General features: G+C 55.8%; 1 protein-coding gene across 1 annotated transcript in view; it reads left to right on the forward strand.

Moving 5' to 3' along the window:
- The window catches only part of LOC131280142 (solute carrier family 22 member 6-like), a 46,716-nt gene extending 39,661 nt beyond the window's left edge, over nucleotides 1-7,055 (forward strand). The window contains exon 6 of the mRNA XM_058306185.2: nucleotides 7,047-7,055. Coding sequence (XP_058162168.1) covers nucleotides 7,047-7,055 — 9 coding nt within the window. The remainder of the gene's footprint in view (nucleotides 1-7,046) is intronic.
- Nucleotides 7,056-19,832: the final 12,777 nt, after the last annotated feature.

Raw genomic sequence — 19,832 nt, forward strand, 5'->3', positions numbered from 1 at the left:
GGAAAAAAAATAAAGAAGTGTAACTAAAAAAAAATTACAAATCAATCTCTCTAATGAACATAGATTCAAAAATTCTAAATAAATACTTGCAGATTTATTCCTGATATGCAAGGGTGGTTCAACATAGGAAAATCAATTATTGCAATATAGCACATTAACAAATTAAAGGAAGAAAACCATATGATCATCTTGATTGATGCAGAAAAGGCATTCAACAAAATCTAGCATCTTTTCTTGATAAAAACACTTCAAATGATAAGAATAGAAGCAAAATTCTTCAATATGATAAAAGGCTTATGTGAAAAACCTGCAGTCAACATCATACTCAATGTGGAGAGTTTGAAACCTTCCCCTCTAAGACTGGGAACAAGACAAGGATGCCACTGTCACCATTGTTATTCAACATTGTACTAGAACTTCTAGCTAGAGCAATTAGACAAGAAAAATAAATAAATAAAAGGAAGGCATCCAAATAGGAAATGAGGAAGTAAACCCCTCACTATTTGCAGATAACATGATCCTATATTTAGAAAATTCTGAAATGACTATGACAAAGCTTCCTGAGCTAATAAACAAGTTCAGCAAAGTGGGAAGATATAAGATTAACATGCAAAAATCAGTAATGTTTTTGTACACTAGTACTGAACAATCTGAGGAGGAAATCCGGAAAAATTCCATTTACAATAGCCACACAAAGATCCAAATCCCTAGGGATCAAATTAACCAATGACACACAGGACCTATATACAGAAAACTACAAAGCACTGCTAAAAGAAATCAGTGAAGGAGAGTGGATGTGGCTCAAGCGGTTGAGTGCCTGCTTCTCACATACAAGGCAAAGAAAAGGAAGGAAGGAAGGAAGGAAGGGAGGGAGGGAGGGAGGAAGGGAGGGAGGCAGAAAAGGAGAGGAGAGGAGAGGAAGGCAGAAAAGGAGAAAGGGAGAAAGAAAGAGAGAGAGAAAGAAGAGAGATAAAGATAAAGAAACAACAAAACAAAGAAAGAAAGAGGGAGGGAGGGAGGAAGGAAGGGAGGGAGGGAGGTGGGAGGGAGGGAAGGAGGATAGGAAGGAAGGAAGGAAGGAAGGAGGGAGGGAAGGGAAAGAAATCAATGAAGCCCTATACAAATGGGAAAATATTCCATGTTCATGGATTGGAAGACTAAATATCGTGAATATGTCAATCCTACCCAAACGAATTTATAGATCCAATGCTACACCAATCAAAATTCCAACAGCTTACTTTACAGAATTTGAAAAGGCAAATACCAAATTCATTTGGAAGGGAAAGTGCACCTGAATAGCCAAAAGCATTCTGAAAAAAAGAAGAGTGATGTGGGAGGAATGCCAGATCTTGAAACATATTACAAAGCTACAGTGGTCAAAACAGCATAATACTGGCATAAAGATAGACATATCAATCAATAAAATAGAATTATGAGTCCAGAAATAAACCCTCACCTCTACATCCAACTGGTTTTCAAAAAACCTACCAAATCCATGTTAATGGGGCCAAGAAATGGCACTGAGAGAACTGGATATCCATAAACCAAAAGAATGAAAGAGGATGCCTATCTCACTCCTTTCTCAAGAATCTACTCAAAATGGATGTAAGACCTAAATATAAAAGTCAGGACCATAAAACTACTAAAAGAAAATGTACGGAAACATCTTAACAACCTTGTGGTAGGTGGTGGTTTCTTGGACCTTACACCCAAAGCACTCACAACAAAAGAAAAAAATAGAGGGTAGTGGATGTAGCTTAAGTGGTTGAGTGCCTGATTCCCACAATGAGGTCCCCGGTTAGATCCCTGGTGCCTCCTAAAAACAGAACGAACAACAAACAAAAACAAACAAAAAAATCTACTTAAGGGAGCCGATGTAGCTCAATGGCTGAGCGTGGTTTCCCGCAGAGAGGTCCTGGGTTCAATCCTGACCAAGGTACCTCAAAAAAAAAAAAAAAGAGAGAGAGAGATAAATGGAACCTCCTCAGAATTAAACACCCTTGCACCTCAAAGGACTTTGTCAAAAGGGTGAAAAAGGAGCTGACTCAATAGGAGAAACTATTTGGAAATCACATATCTGATAAGTGTTCAATATCCATGATATATAAAAAGATACTACAACTCAACAATAAAAAGACAAATGACCTGATTAAAAAATGAGCAAAAGACTTGAATAATCATTTGTCTATAAAAGAAATATAAATGGCAATAAAGCACATGAAAAAATGTTCAACATCAGTAGCAATTAGGGAAATGAAAATCAAAGCTACATTTCACATTTCACACCTATTAAATGGCCACCATTAAAAGGAAAGAAAACTACAAGTGTTGGAGAAAATGTGGAGAGATAGGAACATTTATTCACTGTTGGTGGGAATGCGGAATGGTACAGCCCCTGTGGAGGACTGTTTGATAGTACCTAAAGAAGGTGGATGTAGATTTGCCACCTGACCTGGCAATACTACTACTGGGTGTATACATAGAAGAACTGAGAGCAGTGACACGAACAGACATCTGCACACCGGTGTTCACAGAGGTGTTATTCACAATTGCCAAATGTTAGAAACAAGCCAGGTGTCCATCAACCAATGAAAGGATAAACAAACTGTGGGGTATTCACACAATGGAATATTATGCACCTGTAAGAAGAAATGATGTCATAAAATGTATGACAACTTGGATGAACCTGAAGGACATTATGTTGAGTAAAGCAAGTGAGACACAAAAGGACAAATACTGTATGATCGTGCTACTATGAAATAAATATAGTGTAATCTCAGGAAGTTAATAACTTGAACACGGATCACCAGAAAATAGAATGAGGTTAAAAAATAGAAAGCTGAGGGTTAACTTGTGCAGTGGTAAAAAAAAAAAAAAGGATGTGTGTTAATCCTTGGAAATGAAGAGAAAAGGTGAAAGCCCAACATAATGCTTGTCACTAGCAGTGCTATTATGTGGGTAGACAGCGGTTTAAAGGGAAGGTCTAAGGTCGTGTATATTACTAAAAGGAAAGCTAAAAAATGTAACATGGGACTGTATATCATAGTAAAACTGCATGTAAAATATGAATATGGGTAAATTGCATATATAAGGCTATTTTTCTTTGAAACTGAACAAATGAAGTTAACATTACAACATGTTAATCAGACAAAAAAAAAAATTATGCTAGTGAATGAAACCAGCACCAAGTACTACATATTGTGATTCCATTTGTGTAAAACATAAATATAAACCAACTCTAAAGATGAAATTAGATTAGTGGTTATGCAGGGCTGGGGAAGGATAGCGAGATTAAGAGGTAACTGCTACGGGGTGTGGAGTTTCTCTTTTTGGAGTATTTGTTCTAATATTTTTGTGGTGCTGAATGCACAACATTGTGATTACACTAAAAGCCATTGATTATACACTTTGGATAGATGATATAGTATGTGAATATATCTCAATAAAATTGCTAAATAAATAAATAAGTGTGCAAGAATAGGCAGAAATAGCAGCTATGTACAGCAGGGGAAGCATAGAGAGATTAGAGGTGAATAATTTTCTTGTTTATCTGTTTTTGTTTATTATTATTACTGAAATAATGAAAATGCTCTAATAATGATTGAAATAAGGAATGCACAACTATGTGATTTTCCCAAATACTGTTGATTTTATACTTTGGATGACTCATAGGCTTTATTAATATGTATCAATACAATTGATTTGTTTAAAAAAAATTTAAGCTCAGTGATAACCACAAAGAAAATATCAGAGAATATAGACTCATAGAGACAGAAAGTAGAGTATGGATTACCAGGGGTGGGGGGGCAGGGGCAAAGGGGAGTCAACGCAGAAGGATACAGGGTTTCTGTTTGGGATGAAGGTAAAGTTACAGTAATGGATGGTAGAGAAGGAACTGTAACATTGGGGATGTGACAAATCCCACTAAATGGTATGCTTGGGGGGGGGTTGGGATGAGAAGATTTATGTTGTATATATGTTTCCACAATTTTAAAAAGAGAGAGAGAGAAACTAAAGGGATACTGACATTAAATGCAATCCATGATACTGGATGGGCTCTAAGAAGGCGGGGGGGGGGGGACTCAAAAGGACATTATTGGGACATAAGAAAAACTGGAATATAGAATGTAAGCTTTCTGTCAATGTTAAATCTCTTGAACTTGATAAATGAATTTAAGGTTAATACATAGGGGAAGCGGCTGTGGCTCAATCAGTTGGGCTCCCATCTACCATATGGGAGGCCCTGGGTTTGCATCCTGGGTCCCCTTGTGAAGGCAGGCTCGCCCACTCACCGTGGAGTGCCGCTGGCTCGCGAGCACCCAGGAGAGCCAACTCAGCAATGTGACGCAACAAAAAAAGGGAGACAAGTAAAAACACAGAACAGCGCGCAGCAAATGGACACAGAGAGCAGACAGCAAGCAAGCCAAGGCGGCGGGGGGAGGAGAGGGGTGGATTAAAAAAGTACATAAGTGAAGATCCTTGTTCATAGAAATGTACATAGAACTATGTGTTCAAGGAGTATTATGTCTAAACCTGCTCTAGAATATTCAGGAAAGAGATGATTAGATAGATGGATGGATAGATAGATAGATAGGCAGACAAAATGATATGGCAAAGGTGGCAAAATATTAAAATGATAGACCTGGGTGTGTTGGGGTTCTCTGTACAGGGTTTGTATTTTTTCTTCAACACTCCTGTAGGCTTGAAATTATTTCAAAATAAAGAGTTAAAAGAGAGAGAGAGGGAGGCAACAGGATTGTCTGCTGAATTAGATTTGGGATGTGAATGAAACAACAGAGTCAAGGGTAGTTCCAAGGTTTCTGACCTGAGCTACTGGAAGGCGAGGATTACCATCCACTGAGACAGGCAAGGCTGCAGAGAGAACAGGTTTGGAGTTTGGAATGAGTCAAGCCTGAGATGATTCTAGACATCCAAGTGGAGCTGTCAGGCAGCAGTAATGACAGTGATACATAATCACAGCTCCAGGCTTATGCTCACTCTACACGTTACATGCATTGGCTCATCTAATCCTCATAACAAGCCTGTGATGTAGGTGCTAATTATTAACCTCATTTTACAGATGAGGAAATACTAAACAGTCAAGTGTAGTGTTCAAGGCGGGGCTGGGGATAAATAGCAGAGGGTCATCGTGCATTGGTGGCACAAGTTCACCTGGAAAGCAGGTGGGAAGGTCCAAGGTCTAAGCCCGACCCCCAAAGTTTCGAGGGTGGGAGATGAGGAACGTGGGCAAAGGCGAATGGGGAGCAGGGGGAGGACGACCAAGAGGGGGTGTCCCCAGAGGCTAAGGCTAAGTACAGAAAACATTTCTAAAGGAGAAAGCGATGAAGGGAAAGAACTTCAGAAGCTGCATGTTGAGATCACGATAGGTGGAGACACTCCGGGGATGGACATTGGCCACTGAATTGTTATGTGGCCCTTGGCAAGTCACAAGACCTCAGCTTCCATCTGCAAAAAGGCTTATCAGGGACCTCCCAGCTCTGACCCTCTGTGACTGTCTCTGCGCCCTAGTCCCATCTCAGGACCACCTGCTCAGTCAAGCTCACCACCCCCCCCCATTCCCTCCATGCCTCTACACTTACCCCCAACAACCCCCACCTCCCTCAACTTGCCTCACTAGAATGTTCCATCTCATGATCTACATTTTTGCCTCCAAGGGGCTCCCTCTCCTTGAACCAGGCTTGGGGAAGGGTGGGTGGGCATTACTGTAAATTCTTGTCCTCACCTCCTGGGGTTCACCCAGCCCATCTTCATTGCTCTCCTCTGGCCCAGGCCTGGCTCCTGCCCAAAGACCAAGTGGGTTGCAGCTGCCACTGGGGAGGGAAGGGTGGGGCTGCCTCTTAACCCTCTAGAACCCAGAATCTCAGAAACTGCTTTGAAGAGGGAGGCTGGGCGCCATGGGTGGGAGGTGGGACTAAGGCTGGGGGCTGGGGATTAGGAGGCAGGGCCTGGAGCTGGGGGCCAGGAGACCTGGGGCAAGACAACTGCAGGCTGGGGCCTGGACCTGGGAAACTTGGGATTGGGACTCGGGACTGGGAACCAGGAAAGCAAGGCTTGGGGCCAGGAGCACCCAGAGCAGTGGCCCTCTAGGGGGCCAGAAAGCATCAGGAAGGGGCAGCAGAGCTGATGTGTGAGCCCCAGGGGCCCGAGCCAGGGAAGGTCGTGAGAAGCCAAACACGAGGAAGGGCACCCTAAAGAGAGCAACAGCAGGGCCCCAGAGATGGGCAGTGTTCAAGAAGGGTCGGACCAGGGCCCAAGCCCGAAGGGAGCCGGCGGCCAGGGCTGAAGGGTAGAGAGAGACACCAAAAACTATGTCAGGGCTGGAGGGTTTCCAGAGCGACCCAAGGGTAGTCCTCAGTTGCCAGTCTGATGTCCCATAAGATGCTCCACAGTGGAGTGGACACAGCCATTCCAAGGTCCACAGGATGGAGGAATAGAGTATGGATTAGAGTGGACTTACTGATATTCTATTCATGAACTATTGTGATTAGTAATCGAAGAAAATGTGGCATTGGTGTGAAGAAAGTGGCCATGGTGGCTGCTGAGGGTAGGGAATGGGAGGAAGAGATGAGATGTGGGGACGTTTTCGGGACTTGGAGTTGTCCTGGGTGGTGCTGCAGGGACAATTACCGGACATTGTATGTCCTCCCATCGCCCACTGGATGGAACATGGGAGAGTGTGGGCTATGATGTGGGCCACTGACCATGAGGTGCAGCGATGCTCAGAGATGTACTCACCAAATGCAATGAATGTCTCATGAAAAAATAAAAATAAAAGATGCTCCACATAAAAGAGGTTCCATGGTGAAATAAGTTTGGGAAATGCTGTACACTCTCTCTGCCTCTCAGGGACTCTCAATGCCCATTCACTATTTACAGCCTCCGATAATTTCCTGCAGTAAAGAAACCCTGATTAATTTTCCATTTCAACATGAAACCCTTTTTTCTCGTAACTAGCACCTACTAAGGTCTTGTGTAATAGATTTTGGGGGGTGCTGGGCTAGCCCAACCTCCCGTTTTGCTTGCAGGAAACCTGAAGCTCAGAAAGGGGAGTCGTCTGCCAGGAAGGGCACAACTAGGACCCTCCAGGTGGCCCATCTTCAAGAGCCCTTTGGGACCATTGGACCATTTTCCCTCCATCCCTGCACAGTTTAGAGTAGACTGAGGCTGGGAGACAGGCCACAATGCCTTCACTTGCACCCAGTGCCAGACGGAGTCCCCAGCTTGACTCAAACAGTCTGGTGCCCTGATAGGTTACACAACTTCCGAGACCAGACCATTTCCCTAGCCAGGCCTACCCCCTCCCCATGGGCCAGCGCCCGCTGACCGTCACTCTGCCTTTCCTCACTTCTTTTCCTACTCCCAGGAAGTTCACGGGCTCTGACCTGCCCTAGAGCTTTCCCTGGTTGTCATTCTGTCTCCCCCAAGTAACTCATAAGCCATGTGGTTTCTGGACTCTGGTTTCTCTTGTTCCCTTCCCAGGGTTGAGCACAGTGCTGGCATAGACGGTAGACTATTCCCTTAGGCCTTCGTCGCATTACCAATCTAGGGAAGTAGGACGCACTATGGGCTGCACTGTGTGGCTTTTAAACCAATAATTATTGGTTGAAAGCTCTGGAGACCTCTAGCCCCTAAACGCAGGGTGAGGAAACAAAGGGTTCCCATGAAGAAGGCTAGCGTTGGAGCTGGGCTTTCATCTATGTCTTATCCCACCCCGGGTGGTTTGCAGAGTCACCCCACCGGCTGGTGGTGGCAGGAAAGCTGCAGCAGGCTAGGCGAGAGCTCACAAGGAAGGCTCACATGCAGACAGAGAAAAACAAACTCACCCCTGGGGTAAGGGAACTCAGGGCCCAATCAGGGCTGCCTCCCACTGTTCAAAATCCAGACAGGCCCATCTAGCTCCCTACCCATCTAGCCAGCACTTCCTGTGAAGTCACCTTCAGGACAGGGCTTCTTTCCTTGGACAAGGCCAGTCGCTGTGCCCAGCCCCTCTGTTTCTGAGCCTCCCATCCTCCGGAAAGGGTAACGGGGCAAAAGGGACTGGAGAGGTTGGTCCCCTGCCCCCGAAATCCACATGCCCCCTAACGCCGCAGGCAGGGCACACAGCTCCTTCTCCGTCTCCCCCAGAGGGCTCCAGCTCCTCGAAAACCCCTAGTGCACCCGAGAGAACAGCAGCTCCGGCCAGCAGGCCCTTCCCCTCCCTGATCTCCTGCGGCGGAGCTTACGCTCCAGCCCTAACTCGATTGTGCCCCATTAATCCCAGCATGTGCTGCCAGGCCAGCGAGCAAACAGGCGGCCTCAGAGGACCTCCGGCCTCATCCATCCCTGCCCTTGGTCGTGCCTCCTTCAGCGCTGGGATTGGCAGAGGATGCCAAGAGAACTGGGGTTCAGAGAAGGGGGGCAAAGAAGTGATGCAGATACACCGACATTTGAGGGGCCTTTAGGATAGGGTCGAAAGCAATGACTGAGGGTCGTCTGGCCTGGCTTTGGCACCAACTAGCTGTGTGACCCTGGAAAGGTTACTAACCTCTCAGGACATCAGTTTCCCCGTCTATGAAATGGGGATAATATGCATACCACTTGATCAGGTTATGACAAAGACTAAATGAGTTAACGCAGAGAGTTTAACTGAGAACAGTGCCAGCGGGTGCTGTGTAAGTGTTAAATAAACGGGACCCCAGACAGGAGGACTGGATGAGACACTGGCTTAGCAATTAATTCCCTTGCAGGTGGCCCAGAGGGTTCTTGGCTAGTTCTCTCTGGCTCTCCAAGCTGGGGGCAAAACCCACAAACTCTGAAGCAGACAAGTAGGAAGAGACTGAGCTAACCTAACCTCTCTGGGCCTCAGTTTTCTATCTGTAGAATGGGGGTCATAATTGCTCCTATCCTGTAGCCATCATGAAGCTTCAATGAGAAAAGTGTGAGTGGCGACGGGGCCAGGCCGCAGTTAGCTCTCAGTGAAGGGTCGCGCCAGTTCATTCTACACCAGCCCTTACCCCCCTCCGCCAAAGATAGCCCGCCGAGTAGGACGTGAAGGAAAACGGGTACTGTTGTTCTTCACCCTGCGAAAGAAAATGGGTGCTACGCACTAGCACACCCCCAGCCCTTTTGCCTTGGCCCGCATGGGCGCCGAACTGGGCCGGCCACTAGAGGGCGCGGCGGGGGTGGGGAGAGAGCGGCTGGGGCGGCCGGGGGCGGAGGGCAGCCAGGCCCGGGACCCACCCGGAGGCCAGACTCCCGACAGCGCAGGCCCGGAAGGTCAAGAACAGCTCGGGCCGCCGACGTGCTTGCTGAGCCTGAACGCCGGCGAGGCTCCTGCGGAGAGGTGGGGGGGGGAGGCTTGGCCCCGCCTAGCCACCGCGGGGACCGCGAGGACCGCGAGGACAGGGCACGCGCGCCCACGGGAATGGGGTGGGGGCGAGGGAAGGAAGCAAACACCTCTGCCCCCAGCCGGATCACGCCCGGGGGTGCGCGGCCCCTGCTGCGGAGGGTGGAAGAGGAGCCTTGGGGACTTGAACCTCAGGGCGGAGCTCGGGCCCGCTGCTGCCGTCCTTCTCGCCAGTCGTCTCACGTCGGACCCAGTCCTGGGCCCCGGCGGGCATTACCCCGTGACGGAAAACGTGGGGGTCCCTCGCCACTGACCAAGCCAAGCAGTCGACGCCTGCATCAGATTCTTTGAGCGGCCCTGGGACGGGGAGATCCGAGCGCCAGGCAGGGCCTCCAGAGCGCGTCAAGAGCGGCCCCTTCCTCCGTCCCGGCCGCAGGCCCGCCTCCCAGGTCCTGCCTCCCCGGGGGGACGCCCCAGGGGAAGGCGGCGCCCGCCCGCGGCCCGCCCCAGGGGCTTAGGGGCTCGTCCAGCCGCCGGCCGCACCCGGCCGGGGGGCGCGCGCGGCTCCTGGGCCGCGCCGGAAAGTCCGCGAGGCGCTGCCGCCCCCCCCCCCCCCTTTGTTGGGAAGCTGACCGCGTGCCTTCGGGGAGCGCATGGAAGGGACTCGGGATCTGGAGGACACCGGAGCCGAGCCAGACAGCCGGGCCGCTTCTCGGTGCTCCCCCGGCCCCGAAGCCCCCGACGGAGCCTGGCCGGGGAGGTGAAGCGCCCCGGACGCGGAGGTGGATTGTGCCTATGCGGCCTCAGCTCCCGAAACCAGACTCAGGAGAAGCCGATCTCCTGTCCCAAGCGGATGCCTCGGTGGTGGCCACTTCGGCCCCGGCCCTCAGGCCATCGGGACCGACCCTCGCTGGGCCTGCTCCATCCGCGGCTCCGCCCAGGGCTTCAGTTTCTCCTTTCAAATCGAGTCCCCGCGGTGGGAGGTGTGACGCAGCTGGGGGTCTAAGGCAATGCGGGCGCCCTCCCGTGCTCGGGTTGTAGGTCACCTTGCACCCGGGGTGAGACCCCCTGACTCATGTCCCCCCCCCGAGGGCACCGAGGACCACCGAGGACAGGCCTGGTGGGAGCGAGAAGGGCTGTCCAGTCCGCACGCCCAGGACAGAGCACGTGCAGCTGGGTGTGCGCTTCCGACGTGGGTCCGAGCGAAGCGAGAGAACGTAAAGCGAGCCAAGCTGCGAGCGCGCCGCCAGCGCTCACCCCAGAAGCGCGCTCACTTCCTTCCCCCCGTCGCCCCCCTGCAGCCCCGACCCCGGCTCCTTCAAACTGCTGCCCCAAGTTGGGTTGAGCGAAGCAAGCCGGACCCAAAAGCACAAATGCTGTGTGATTGCGTTGCTATCAACCAAATACATTGTGTAACATATTGTATGATTCAAAACAAAAATATGTATCCAGCCAAAAAAAAAGAAAAAAGAAATGCTGTCCCACAGGTCCCTGCTGTCCCAAGAACCGCAGCCTGCACAGCCCCGCCCCGATGCAGCCCCAGTGTGGCCCCGGGGACGCTGACCGCACCCTCCACGGAGCCCCAGGAGGCGCACAGCTTGTAAATCTACTCATCTGTAAAATGGGAATAATAATAGAACCCCCCGCAAAGAGCTGTTGTGAGAAGTCAGCGAGTTCCGGAACACAGAGCGCTTAGAGCCGGGCTCCAAGCACTGAGCGCTCAGTATGCGTTACAAACAACAGCGATGACAGCTGTCCCCGTCGGCCCCCGCGGGCTTAACCTGCCCCGGCCCACTCCCCGCCGCACAGCCCCCCCCCCCCCTCCCCCAGGAAGGCTTTTCGGAGCAGGAGCGCTAACTGGCCCCCGGCCGTTCAGCGCGGAAGAGGCGGCGCTGGATTCGCACCCAGGGCAGCCTCCCTCCTCCACCACTACGAGGGCCCTGAAAGAGGGACGCGCCACGCGGGGGCGACCCGGCGTTCCCTCGGCCTCCGGGCGGCCTGGAGGAGTGAATCCACGGCCAGGCGGCCAAAAATAGCAACCAGCAGGGGCAGAGGCCGGGGAGTCCTGCGCCAGCTGCGCCCCACCCGGCCCGAGAGACGCGGGGGGTTGGTGGGGGTCGCGCGGGGGCGGGGCCGGACCCCACGTGCGCCTCCTGCCGCCGCTTCGCGAAGCCCTTTGTCGCGAGCAGCCGCGTTCGTGCCGCACTCGGCGGCTTAAAATAAAGACAATGTTCCCAGCCTCCCTGCGGCTAAATCCGGCGCGGGCGCGGGGGGCGGCGAGCGAGCCGGGCGGGAGCGCTTCTCCCGGCCCTGCCTCCCTTCTCCGCTCCTGCCTCAGTTTCCCCATCTGGTAAGGGGACCTAGCCAAGTCTACGCGGGGAAAACGAGAGGAGTCCTACAGTCGGGGAGTGGGGGGCGTCATCCCCCTGCCTCCGCGGCTGCACGGCTTAAGGAGAAAGCCGCTTGGGGCAGGGGTGCACTGGGGAAGAGGCAGGGGAGAGCTGGACACCCTCCTCTCCCGCCCACAAAATAAGTGTTTTTATTTCTGAAGGGACGTGCGCAGAGGCGGTGGGAGAGGAGAAAAGGGAGACCAAGGGGATGGGGGGGGGGAGCAGGGAGCTTGATTCAGACGCGGAAATGGATGTTGAGCGTGGAGGCCTGACGCCCCCACATTCAGCCACGTGTACGCGCACAAGTACACGCAGCTCCACCGCGCACCCAAGCCGCAGCCGCAAACCCCAGGACAGCCCAGCAGGGGGCAGCCCGAGTCTGCGCCCACGTGCAGGGGACAGGGCGCCTTCTGACCCAACCCTGACCCTCTGGGTAGCCTTGGCAGGGAGAGGGTGCTCCGATATGCCTCTCCAGGCCACGGTGTGCCCCCGCCCCCGCCCCCGGCTGCAGAAGGAAGGCGACTGGGTGCTTGCTCAAGCCCCAGCTGGCTTTAATCAACAGAGATGCCCCCACATGCACCTGCCACGTGTGCCCACCGCTGGCCCGGATGGCTGCCAGATCCCCGCGGCTCCAGTTTCTGCCCCACCTGGCTCCTTTAGCAACCAGGGTACGGAAGCCCCAAGTTACCCTCAGGCATCAGCGGCAGGGGGAGGGGGGAGGGTGTCAGGAAGAGGTTGACTTGGAAATGGGCAGGAGGAAGCCGGGAGGGCATCCCCAACCCCTTGGCCTGACTCCAGCGTCCTGGGCTGAGAGCCAAGGGACTAGCGCAAACCCTTGCCCACCGCCTGTTAAGCACCTCTGTTCTTCAATTGTCACATCTTTATAATGGAGATTAGTTGGTGATCCCAGTCCTTCCCGCCCCCCAGGCCAGGGCTTTGGCATACCCCAGTGGGACAAAAGGCCACAACAGCCCCAGCAGGCAGCCCCTGGAGCCTCCCCATCCCTCCACGGTCAGCTCCCGGGGAGGTCTCTGGGGCCAGGCGGGGACGGGGCAGGAGCCAGGTCTCTATGGCAAAGGGCCACCCAGAGGTTCTATCTCTGAGGAAACTCAACACAGAAATCCAAACCAGCCTTGGGGGGAAGGAAGGGTGCTAGCCAGGCAGGGGGGCTTGGGGGAGGTGTTGAGAAAGGGCAGGTTCATCACTTCCCAGGTATACACCTGGGAGCCACGAGTGGGCGTCCAGGGAGACAGACAGAGTTTGACAAGCTGGGAGGAGAGCTGCCTGTCTGCCTGTCTGTCTGTCTCCCGAGTGGAAGCTGGGGGTGGAGCAGGCAGGCAGGTAGAGGCTGCCACACTTGTCAGAACCAGCGAGTGCCACAGTTGGGCAACAGTCAAGAGGCACGCCGAGTACAGCCCCACGTGGGCACACGCGCCCCGGTTCCAGACCCACAGGGCCACACCTGCGCCTCCACGGGCCGCGTGGCGACGGGAGCCCACGAGGACGCACGTGTGAGGTGCGAGGCACCCAGCGCAGGCACTCAGCCCCCACTCGTCCCCGCAAGCTGGACACGCAGGCACCCTCGCCTCCGGGCTACGCGGGCACGGACAGACGCGAGAGCACGCAGCCCCGGCGCTGCAGGCACATCCTGCTCGGCCCCGAGGCGGGTGCGCCAGCCCTCTGGGTCTGTTCCAAGTTGGAGCCTCTCACGTGAGGCCCAATGTGTCATTTCCAAACAGAAGGAATCTAGCTCCCTCGCGGCAGGGAGGAAGGGCAGGGTGTGTGGCTGGGCGGGTGGGTGGGCGCGTGGGCATGTGCAGAGGCGAGGGCGTGTGCGCGAGAGAAGCGGGCATGTGAGCACCCGGGCCTGTGTGTTGGGGCACGGTGCCCGCGGGTCGGGGGCTCTCGGTCGGGGGGAGGAGCCCGGGAAACAGAGTGTGCCTTTGCGAGGGCTGTGTGTGCGCCGCCGGGTCTGTGTGCAGTGGGTGTGGATGTTTGCCTCCTTGTAGCTGCCTTCTCTCTCCTCCTGGACTTTTCACCTTCCCGGGTCCGCCTTCCTCCTGGGTTTTCCCCTCCCTCTCCGGGCTTGACTTGGGTGCCCTGGTGGAGGAGGGGGACACGCTCCAGGACCCAGTCGAACCCCAGACGCTGCCTGAGTCTTCCCTCCAGCTGCCCCTCCCTTCCTCTCCTCCCTTTCCTCCCTCCCTCTCTTTTCCTCCCTCCCTCCCCCCCAGGCTGGCGTGCCAGGGGGTGGGACATGCCACTCACTGGCTGTGCCTCTCCCGCTGCCAGCACAGGGCGCAGCTCCCCCCGGGAGCCAGGTGCTTGGGTCCCTGGAGACGCCGCCGGCCCCCGGGGAGGCAGTGGGGCCGAGGACCCTCCAGCCCCCTCTCCGGGCTCATGGTGAGTAGATTGGGGAAGGCTTGGGAGGGGCTCCGCCGAGGTGGGCGCAGGTGAAGCCGTGTCCTCAGGGACAGGGCAGGCGCCAGGACTGGAGGAAAGAGGGGTGTACCCCAGAGAGAGGAGGAGGCAGGGAGGGGTCTAGAGGCCAAGAGGGCCCTGTAGCCTTGGACTTGGCTGCTCCAGGCAGCCTGTCTCCTGGCTTTGCGTGGAGACATCTGATGTTTTCCTGGGGCTCAACTCTCAGAGAAGATGGAGACCCCCTTAGGAAACGAGCTGGAGCCCAGAAGGCATCGGGCTGCCATGCAGCCGGCAGAACTCCTAGCACCCCAGGGGACAGAGCGGGAGGGGCAAGGGGCCAGGAGGCAGCCTTTGCCACCAGGATCTCATGGGAGATTGACCCCCCCCTTAATTGGGGGTCCCAGCCCCAGAACATCCTTCTCTCCTCCCTCAGGGCACCCTGAAACCCACCACCCTCATCCACCACCAGCCCCCCCAAGATGGACTGAACCAGGCTGCTGGCCAGACGGACAACCCAGATGACGAGGTGGGTGTCAGACCAGCCTGAGACCTGGCCAAGAGCCCCAGGGCTCTGCAGGGACAAACGGGCACATGGACAGCCACACTGGCCAGGGAAGATGGCCCTGAGGGGTACAAGGGCCCAGAGGGCCCTCCCTGTGTCTAGAGTATCTTGGGGTCCTGCAGAGCAGGTCTGGGTCCCGTGTCCAGGTACTGGTGAGTCCTCATGGGCACCCATGCCAGGGAGCCATCCCAGTGCCCCCAGACCCCAGCGTGGGGGTGGGCCGGGGGCCAGCCGCTCTTGTTCTTGCAGTCGCCCACTCCTGGGTTGGCAGCTGGGGCCAGAGGAGGTGGCGTCCGCTTTCACTGGGTCATTCAGACGAGTGCTGCTTGGGGGTTGGTTATCAGGCCAATGGAGAAAGGTTCCCCTCTTCCCACGAAACATACCTGTAGCTCCCAGGCTGACCCAGGGCCACCCGCCCAACTGGCCGGAAGGAGTCAGGCTGTCTCCTGCAGCCGGACAGTCTCCTGACCCTGGGTAATCAGCTGCTCACTGAGCTGTCAGATGAGCGTCCTCTGCCTCCTGGCCTTGGCCACTAGGCAAGCCTGATTGCCCTTGAGATACGGAGGGCAGGAAAGGAGGTGGCAAAATGGGGCTGCAAAAGGCCAAAGTCCTGGCTCCCCAGCTGGGGGCTGGGGGAGTCTCAGAGCGGGATCCCAGAGGAGCAAAGAGGAGTCCAGAGCATCAAGAAGGGGCTAAGCAGAGGTCACGGCAGGCCTGGAAAGGAGCCTCCCCATTGTACAGATGGAGAGACTGAGGCTGAGAAGGAGGAAGGGACCTGCTCGTGGTCACAGAGTGGGTCTGGAGGGGTCCGGCTAGGGCTTGGGCCCCGTTCTCCTCACCCTCAGCGGCTCGCTGTGCTCCCCCCTCCCCAGCAGATGATGGGGCTGGGGGAGGGAAGCAGGGAGCACAGCAAGCTCTGCGAGGCGGGAGCTCGGCCCGGGCGGGCTGGGCGGGCGGGGAGAGGTGGGTGAATGGCGCTGGGTTTCTGCTGTGCTGTGGTGCCATGGTGATGCCGGCAAGGATGGAGGAGGGAGCGAGCGAGAAGAAGGGAAGTGGGGAGGGGAGTGTGCGAGGCGAAGAGCAGGGAGCATGCGGAGAGGAGGACGGCCTGAGCTCCGGACCCCGGGCCACATCGGCCCAGCCCGCTGACCCCTGGGCTCTGACCTGGCCTGGCCAGTCGGCCCTCTGGGTAAGGTCCGTTAAAAGGGAGCAAATCGGCAGGACTGACGCTCCTCTTCCGTCTCAGCAGTACATTTATACAGCATTTAACTGAAGGCTGCCGCCCTCCGCAGGGCTAGCTGGCGTCCCCGTGGGGTCTGCTGAGCCTGGAGAAATGGGATTTGTTTATTCCTTTGTTGCCAAGACTGGGCATCAGAGGTAGAAGTTTTATTCACCTCTAATGGGTGAAGAGAAAAGTTCACCCAGGAGGAGAGCGCCGCTGGCTTCCGAGCTAAGGCCCAGAGGAAGGGACTGTCAGGAGGCCTGGCCAGAAGGCACGCCCTCCTCGCCGTGCATGTGAGGTGCCAGGGGCCCAGCCCTCACCGCGGCCTCCATCTGCCTCCTTCTCTCCCCAGCCAGGGTTCCGCAGGCTTCCAGACCCAGAGTCACAGCGCGGCTCCCCTCCTCCGCCCTGAATCTCTTTCCCAGCCCCCTCCCCCATTCCCTGCCTCCCCTTTTCCGTGGTAAGGCTCAGGAAACCTAGTGGGAATCCCTCTCCCCACCTTTCTCCCCGCCTCCCCCGTGTGGCTCTCTCCCCTCCCCCCTCCTCGCCGGCCAGCTCCCAGCCTCCCCCCCCCCACCCCGGGGATTGGTCCAGAGCCTGGCGGGCAGCTGCAGCCAGGCCTGCGGAGCTGGAGGCTCTGACCTCATCGCTTAACCCTTTGAGCCCAGGCTGACTCTTCCCTCCCCCCCCCTCCCCAGCGGCATCCCACGTCCCTGCCTTCCCTGGCACCTCACTTAGCAGCCCTGCCGCTGGGTGAGGCGGGGCTGCCTCGGCCCATTTTACAGATGCGGCAGCTCTCAGCTGGTTTTCTCCCATGCCCTGAAGCCAGGTGGGCTCTGAAGCCAGGTGGGCTGTGACCCAGGGAGCAGGAGCTGGGCAGATGAGGGGGCATGGGAGCTGGAGGAGGGGAGAGGGGCCTCTGGGCCCAGCAGAAGGGCCCCCGGTATACATGTATATGTTTATTTACTAAGCAGCTGCTATGTGCCAGGCGCTGGGGTGAGCAGGCGTAGCCCGTCCTCCCTCTCAAAGAGCCAGACCCCAGGGCGCACAGCACTGTCATCGTGCATTACCCAGATAGATGGCAGACACTGTCACAGACGCAGGCCAGATCTAAGGAAGGACCGACTTCTCACTGCTGACTGATTCAGACGAGGGTTTGGCCAAGCTAGTCGGGGCGGCAAGGAGGCTGTGGGGGCCTCCGTCCCCCCAGGAGGGGCTTGGAGTTGGGGATCGAGGCCGGCCTCCAGGGGCAGCCGTCCAGGTCCCGGGCCTGGTGGATTTGGTGACCCGCTAGATGGTCCTTAACGTCTCCAGGTGCAAAGTGGGGATGATGATAGAACCTTCCTCACGAGGAATTGTCATGAAGAAATCGAACTATGGATGGGAAGGCTTAGACCCATGGCTGGCATAGAGTAGGAGTCAGTAAATGTCAGTTGCTATGGTCATATTAACTAATTGTTAATGTTAATATTAATTAATCAAAGGCTCTCAGGAGTCCCCGGGCCTGGGCAGAAAAGCCCTTCCTCCCTTTCCTGCCACCTTTTCATCCCTCCAACGTGATGCCTTCAGTGGAAGAGTCCCAGCCTTTCCCCACAAAGCCACGGACTCACCCCAAAGCCCACTCCCCAGGCTCAGTCACACACGCGCTTCGCCAGGAGATCCCCGCCGTCCCACAGAAGGTGACCAGGTAGGGACAGTGACTTGCCCAAGGGCACACAGCAAGGCAGCAGCCGATGTGGGGTTGTACCCAGGTTGAGGACCGCCTGGGGGGTCTTCCCCCGACAGCCCCCACCCCCCATGGGTGTCTTCTGGACCCCAGGGTATGTGCTGTGCAGTTGCAGTTCAGCCCATCTTTCGGCCAGGCAGCTGACCCGAAGCCCCTTGTCCGGGGCCATTCTGGAGTCGCCCTCGAACGCCGGCACCCCGACTCTCCTCCCCGGGCTGCTTTCCCTGGGAGCATCGGCCGCAGTCACAGGAAGCCGAGTTCTTTCCCCGGCTCCAGCTCCGTCTGGCTGATGCCCCAGTGGCCTTGGAGAGGCAGAGGACTGTCCCCGACCAAGTGCGATCGGGACTTGCCCGAAGCCAGGCGGCGCGAGCAGGTGCCCAGGGGCCTTCCCCTGAGCCCTTTCACCCCCAGGGGAGCGGGCGGGGAGGCCCCTCTCGTGGAGCAGGAAACGGCGTCACGGGTGGGCTCCTTCTTGGGCTGCTTCGCCTGGTGTCAGAGGTCGGGGGCGCTGCGGGAAGCTGGCCGGTCCCCCAGATCCTCCACGCTCCCTCCCCACAGCCATCCCCGGAGACCTCAGCCCTGCCGGCTCGGCTCGCAGGAGGGACAGAGAAAACGCAGGCCTGGGGTCCCGGGTCCAGGCCGCCTCCCACCTCCTCCACGTGCTGTGACGCCATCCTCTGCATCCCAGGGTCGTCACCTATAAAGCAGAGCTAAGAACCCCCCCAGACAGGATGTCCTGTTGATTAAGGGAAATGATCGTGCCCTTCAAGTGCCTGGAACCCGGGAGTTTAGAGCAATACGGTATCAAACGGGGGGCTTGGCAGGCACTTCCCCTTCCTCACTCCAGAGACCCCGTGGGTTATTTCTCCTCGCAGGTGCCCTGTGCTGGAAGCTTTTTTGTTGTTGTTTTTTTAATTCTTCAGTGCTACAGTTAGCTGCCAGGCAGCTCGTGAAGGGCAGGGGTTGCCGTGTCCCCCCTCTCGGTGGGTCTCCTTCCAGCCCCCCGTGACCCTGCAGCCTCACCTGGGGGACGAGGATCCTTTCTGTTCGGTTTCCCGAGATGCTGGTTTTGGGGTCCCCACAGGCTCTCTCCAGCCCCAGCCCAACCCCTTCACCACGCAGATGAGCAAACCTGGGGCCACACGGGGCAGTGATTGGAGTCCAGGGGGGAAGGGGCCAGGCCAGAGGGGGCCGGACTGTGGATCAGAACCACTGAGGCCCGCTTTCAGGGCCAGGGGCTTTGAAAAAACTTGTCCCCAGCGGCTGGGAGGTGGGAGACAGCAGGAGAATGGAGAGCTAAGTGACCGCTGACAGTCACAGTGCTGAGATTCAAACCCAGAGCCATGGTCCCCCAGGCCAGAACTAGGGCAAGGCGAGTGAGGCACTCACCTCGGCAGCAAAGTTTAAGAGGGTGCCCCCAAAACTCAGCAATCCAGATAAATAATATGTTAATGTAATATTTAAACAAATCAAACCCACCAACTCCAGCCCGCAGGCCAGCCGTCTGGCTTTATAAATGAAGTCTCATTGGCACCAGGGCCAGGATTCGGGCGAGGTGACGTGAGGCAGGGCCGCATGAGGGCAGGATTGGACCCTGGTTGAAAATCTTTGATACTTATTTCAAAATCAACGTGCAGGAAAACACAGCGAATATTGTGTTAAACTGTCACTTATTTCATGAGTTTGGGGGCACCCCCTTAAATTTTGTGCCTGAGGCAAGTGCCTCGCTTGCCTCACCCTGGCCCTAGCCTTGCTGGAGTGTGAGCAGGCAGGCTTGGACGGCTGCACCGTGCCTGGCCACCGCAGCAGGGGAGGGCGCAGGCCCCGAGCTACTCTCGGCTGTCTCAATCAGCCTTCACGGGTCTTGGCCTAAGGCCCTGGTAGCTGCTGGGGTCTCAGAGCTGCTCCAAGGCAAGGGGCAGGGGTGGGGGAAGGGGAAGGAAAGCGGAGGGCAGCACCCAGTCTGGAAGTCAGGTGACCTTGGGCTAAACAGTGCCCTCTCCCCGCTTCTCTCGGGGCCGCAGCTGCTCCTTTCCTGCCGTGGGCACTCAGCAGCACTGACTGCAGAGGATTGAAGGTACAGGGGTTGTGCAGGACCACCTGCCAAGGTTAGCCTCCTCCAGTGGCCTCGCCAGGGAAGGCCCGAGCGGGCACAGCCTGAGCCC

This window comes from Dasypus novemcinctus, chromosome 10 (assembly GCF_030445035.2).
Source record: "Dasypus novemcinctus isolate mDasNov1 chromosome 10, mDasNov1.1.hap2, whole genome shotgun sequence".
In the NCBI taxonomy this organism is placed as follows: Eukaryota; Metazoa; Chordata; class Mammalia; order Cingulata; family Dasypodidae; genus Dasypus; species Dasypus novemcinctus.